At 38.6% G+C, this 5,603-nt stretch overlaps 1 protein-coding gene across 1 annotated transcript; it reads left to right on the plus strand.

Annotated features, from left to right (window-relative positions):
- Positions 1–1,272: 1,272 nt before the first annotated feature.
- rpl22 (ribosomal protein L22) lies at positions 1,273–4,943 on the plus strand. The gene is made up of 4 exons (XM_067503343.1): positions 1,273–1,355; positions 1,821–1,931; positions 2,260–2,384; positions 4,759–4,943. Exons 1-4 carry the CDS (start codon positions 1,344–1,346, stop codon positions 4,898–4,900), a joined length of 390 nt encoding a protein of 129 aa, XP_067359444.1. The 5' UTR covers positions 1,273–1,343; the 3' UTR covers positions 4,901–4,943.
- Positions 4,944–5,603: the final 660 nt, after the last annotated feature.

Raw genomic sequence — 5,603 nt, forward strand, 5'->3', positions numbered from 1 at the left:
CACAACCTGGAGATGGCAAATAAATAACGTCAAAGACATTGTCAGCATTATAGCCTGATATCAAAACCTACTATAAATGCAGTAATATAGTCTGCAGAAAGCACCGACGGCCACTGTCTTACCTTTCAGTGGTGCTATCAGCTACCCGCAGCAGGAATGACAGCTATGCAGAAACTCTTCAATAGTAGGTCGATGGGGTCCCTCCACCAGGCAGCTGACAGCAAACACCCAATGCCAGCCCCCAAGTGTTGCCAAAGTGCAAACAGGGCATTTAATATTGTTGTCCCCTACAGATTAAAAATACATTTGTTCTATTTCTAATGTCATACTATGTATTGTCTAAGACAAAAGTGTGTGTGGGGGGGGTAGGGGTGGGGGGTAGGGGGGGGGGGGGGGGTGAATGGGGGCAAAGGCATGGAAGTTGTAACAATGAACATCTGCAACACCTAAACAGAAATACTTTCCAATAAAGCATAAACCTCCAAGCAATTTGTTGAACATTTTTTTATATAAACCTAAGTGCTACAAAAATAAACCTTTGTATTATGCTTCATATAAGATACAGTTTATAAAATGAAGCTGGTATTTGGTTTATGTCAAGAGCAGAAATATGAAGTTTTTTTATGTCAATTGTGTAATTATTATTGTATTATGTATTATATATGTAATTGTATTAAATAACAGGTAAAACTTTGCCCCATAATTTTCTAATAATGTGAACTATTTCCCTACTGAAAATAAACTATTTTGGTGTTTACTACGGGGATAGTAAATATGTATTTGAGATAACAATCTTGCATTGCACAACAACCTGGATAACCTAAAGAAAGGAATATAGCCATCATTTTATGCTTAGTTGAAGACAGATTTTTGGTTAAACTGTAGTGCATTAACTGTTAAATAACAACGAAATAATTGGGTTGTTCAAGCTGAACCATTTTCCTGGTTGTCCTGTTCAGATTTGGATAAACCTTACCAGGATATTATAATGTAGTTATTATGCAAGGTCTTCATCAGAAGTCGGAATTTGTTCGGCTGTTGTTATGGAGATGGTTCAGTTGCCCATTTAGCTTGTAAAGAGGAGCATTTCAAAAATGGATGTCTCATTTGATGTATTAATAGTGTTTTTCAAAAATAATTATTTCTGATTTCACATATTTTGGAGAAGCATTACGCTAATTATTGTATCTGCCCCAGTACAACAATTAAATACAAACGAATGGTTCGGATTCACTTGTTTAATCAATCCCAGATAACTCGATAAGCGTTCAATCGATTTTTCGCACCGGTTATTATACGTCCTGCGCAACCTTCCCCCTTCCTTTTTGCTGAATGTGTCAGCCATGGCCCCGATTGTGAGTAGTGAAACGGTCAAATAAAACGCATACATGTGATATTTTTTAGTCTGTCTTTCACACCTACGCAATTGTATATAATTTGTGATTATAAATGTTTGTTTTACTGACGAGTTAGGCTTTTTATTTTCCATTGTTTAGTGTCTGGGCGAACACCACGTTGGGCTAACTGTTGGTGCTAACGTTAGCTAGCAGCTGCTAAAGTAAAAAGTGTCTCCAAATTGTTTGTTCCAAATGTTGATGCTACACTTAGCTAGCATCAGCTAACCTAAAACGTTTTTTCAAACCGGTTGTCCAAAATGATTTTAAAAAATGCTACATTTAGAAGTGCCCCACCGCTTTTGATATCTTGACATAACTGACAGAGGATTGCATCGCCCCCTTTAGGTTTTTTTTTTACGTTACATATGCCATTATAATGATAGGTGGTATGGATCTGAGTATTCCATTTCATATCTGTTCCAGAAGAAGCAGGTGGTCAAAAAGCAGGGTGGGAAAAGGAAGAAGCAGATTCTGAAGTTTACCCTGGACTGCACTCACCCTGTTGAAGATGGTATCATGGATGCTGCCAACTTTGTGAGTAGACCATTTAAGACATAAGTGACATCTCGTCTGCTATATCGTGTGCAGCAGCTGTCAGACACGACCCCTGTGTGTCAAACACTGCTGTCAGATCAGTGGGATCAGACCTGCGTCATTGAATATGATGTTGACAGTCAGTTCAGAGGAAAGAAATGATAATCCCATGTGGTTTTGAATAGAAATGAAAAACCTGCAGTGTCACTTTTCAGTGCTTGTTATAAACCCTGTACGTCACATCACATTAGTTTAGGAATACTCTTCTGCATACAGATCCTGATCAGAATCGGGGTTTGAATTTCACTTCTTGTGTCCTCTCATACAGGAGCAGTACTTGCAGGAACGCATCAAGGTGAATGGCAAGGCTGGAAATCTGGGAGGTGGTGTGGTGTCCATTGAGAGGAGCAAGAGCAAAATTTCAGTGAACTCTGAAGTTCCCTTCTCAAAGAGGTACAAAATGCAGTGCCGCTCTGTCAGCTCAGTAAAGCTCGATTCCGTCAGTCATGCTTTACCAGTTGATAGAAGTTTGTTTTTTGCATATCACGTGAACAAAATGCTAGTGAATCCCAGTAATATGCTACCAAGACACTATAAGATTAGCACAGACATGTCCAAACTGAAGGCAACAGGTAAGAATCTTCCCCATGTTGGCACTTGCCCATGCTAAAAGATGTGACTAAGGGGTTTGTGGTTTACCACTCAGTGAAGCTGAGGTCAGTTTTTTCCTCAGGCCACATGCATCACTTGATGACCTGGCCTAGCTGCTGAACAAGTGCCCCTTTTTTTTTTTTTAACAAACTCTTTATGTGAAAAGTTAAGAACTAAGCCTGAAGGTGTATTCAACAATGACCTAACAGGCATGACGTTTTGCCCACCTGTGCAATTGAATGCAACCCAATACAGTGACTCTGCCATGAATTCTACTTCTACTCTCTACAAGGTTATAATTTCAGTTTTTCGGTTGAAACTGTCAGAAAGGTGATAATTCTACTACTGAGGTCATAGTGGGTAGTGGAGTGTACTGGAGTGCATTACAAGAAGAGGTGCTTCTCATGTTTTGACCACTTGATTTAAAATGATTAAGGAAACTTTGCCAAGTGTGCCCATGCTCTTAAAACACTAACTCAGAACTTGAAGTTGATTTTGATTCATCAATATAATATGAATTGGGAGATTCTTAAACAGATGTGATATCAGCTGATGATGTTTGTTGTTCTGTCTGATGACTGACATCCACTTACTTGGTTCATATAGTGTTGTAAGACAGTGATGCCTCATACCCACTCTTCAGCCACAGACAGTTTTTATCTCCTGGCGGGCTTTATAAATGCTGCTGCAAACTGCACTCAGCATACATGGATGCTGGGATTTGATCCCAGTGAATCTGCTCAGGGGCTAGAGATCAAACTGTGGTTAAACAGTTGTGAATGTGTGTAACTAATTGAATGTGTTCAGCTCTATCTTGACTAAAACCGCTAGCTTCTAAATGAAGCTACCCTAAATAACTTAAGGTTTAAAAAAGGGATGTTGGTAATAACTTAATAAATAATAACGTATCATTTACAATAATATGACTCTTGGTGCAGATCCACTTTAGGCTCTATGAAGTTCTTAAATCTGGAGACAGTAGGGTGATGTAAATAAAAAAAAAAAAAACACAATCTCTATGATAAACCTGATATAAGTGATTGTGGAAACATGAAGAGGAATCACAAGCTTAGAATGTCAGACCCCACTCCTAAACTAGGCTGTGAGGTAAGCACATCACAGTATTGAAGCACACATTTGGAATGGACTGTTAATAACTGTTTAATGTAGCTAACTACATGAATATGAATACCCAGGAAGAAAACTTTCTATATTTTTTGGGACTTCTGTATTATTGAGGGTTTTTTTTTTTGACAAAGTATCTCAAGTACAATGCAGTTGATGCAGGGTTTTGTTTTTGATGCCTAAAGCAATGACAAATTTTTCCAAATGGAAGAGTTTCTATTAAATGAAGGCTAGAACAAAGGCAAATGATGTAGTCCGTGGTCACCTTGGGTACTCTATCTTTTTCTTTTATTTTTTAATAAATGTTTTGTTACTCAACTACTTTGAATTCTACCTCTTTTAAAGGCATGTTATTTTATGGTATGTCACAATTGTCAATTTAACAATATTAGTGATGGGTAAAGGTGGTGATGTACTTGACTGCCCTATATTGAAAATCTCTGTAATCGTCTCCCCTTTACACACACGAACGGGACACATCTGAATATGGTGCAGTCCAGTACAACACCATCACTAACTATGACCTCAAAGATAAAACTCTGAATTCAGTTAACACCTCTGCAGCAGTGTTGATTAGAAACAGAAAGTAGACTTGGTAGTGGAACGGAGTTGCTTTGCATTGCATTAGATTGACTGCAGAAAAGGCAGAGGTGTAAATAGTCTCCTTAACAATGGCTCTCGTCTAGTCAGGTGTCCCACAACACCAGGACCCTGGAGCCAGTTTATTTACACCAGTGGTTTTCCTGCTGTCTTGTCAACTTATCCTCCGTCAAAAATGTAATCCACAAATATTTCATTGACATCTCAAGCTGCCTGAGTTAGGATCACCACCACCAGAGGGTGACTTTACCACTATGTACCACCAGTAGGAAAAGTCACTCAGAGATGTTATTAAGCACTAGTTTGAGCCATCTTAGGAGTTTTACTATATTAAACTGTCATATGCTAATGTTTACACCTTTTCACACATCTTTTTATTTGGGTGCAGGTTCCCAGTGAAAAGCATTCTGACTGAAACACTAAACCAGATTCTTCTCCTCCTGTCTTTCAGATACTTGAAGTATCTTACCAAGAAGTATCTGAAAAAGAACAACCTCAGGGACTGGTTGCGGGTTGTAGCCAACACCAAGGAGAGCTATGAGCTCCGCTACTTCCAGATCAACCAAGATGAGGAGGAGGAGGACGAAGATTAAACGTGACACCACTTTTAATAAAATATCAAATGAGAGAAGTAAATCTGTGTTGTTTTTTTAAAGCAAAATACTTTTTTGATTGTGGGCACCACACTAACACACTTTTTAAGCACATACCAGAGTAATCAACTTATTATGGTACCAATTCCATTGGGCAGCTCAGGCTTTAGAGCCACTAATTACAAGGTTGGTGGTTTAATCCCCAACTCCAGCTGTTTAGTGACCTTAGCAGGATTGCTCCCAATAGTCAGAGAAGCACTTTGTGCAGTAGCTTTTTGTGTGTAAGAGTGAGTGAGTGGGTGAGAAACGGGTAATTGCAAGATTTTTGTTAGAAAGTGCCTAGTCCTGTTTAGCATCCTGCTTTTCTCTGTGGTATTATGTTTTTAAAGATGCTGAGATGCATAGCAGGGCATCCACCTACAATTTAAATGTCCTATAGTTTACTTTGTACCACAGGTACAAACTGCACCACAAACATTATGTCTGCTAGTTGGGAGTTTATTAGGTGCAACAATGTAAAACTAATGCAGTGTAATGTAACACTCCCCCCTCCATGGACGTGATAAACATGACATTTTTTTTTCTTTTTTTTTGAAGATGTTGATTAGCTCGTGATCATTTTTTCAGACTAGTTATGCAACTGAATGTTACTGCATTATATTGGTCACCGTGGTTTTATTACTTGTGCAGTTCCAACAAAAAT

This window comes from Channa argus, chromosome 5 (genome assembly GCF_033026475.1).
Source record: "Channa argus isolate prfri chromosome 5, Channa argus male v1.0, whole genome shotgun sequence".
Taxonomy (NCBI): Eukaryota; Metazoa; Chordata; class Actinopteri; order Anabantiformes; family Channidae; genus Channa; species Channa argus.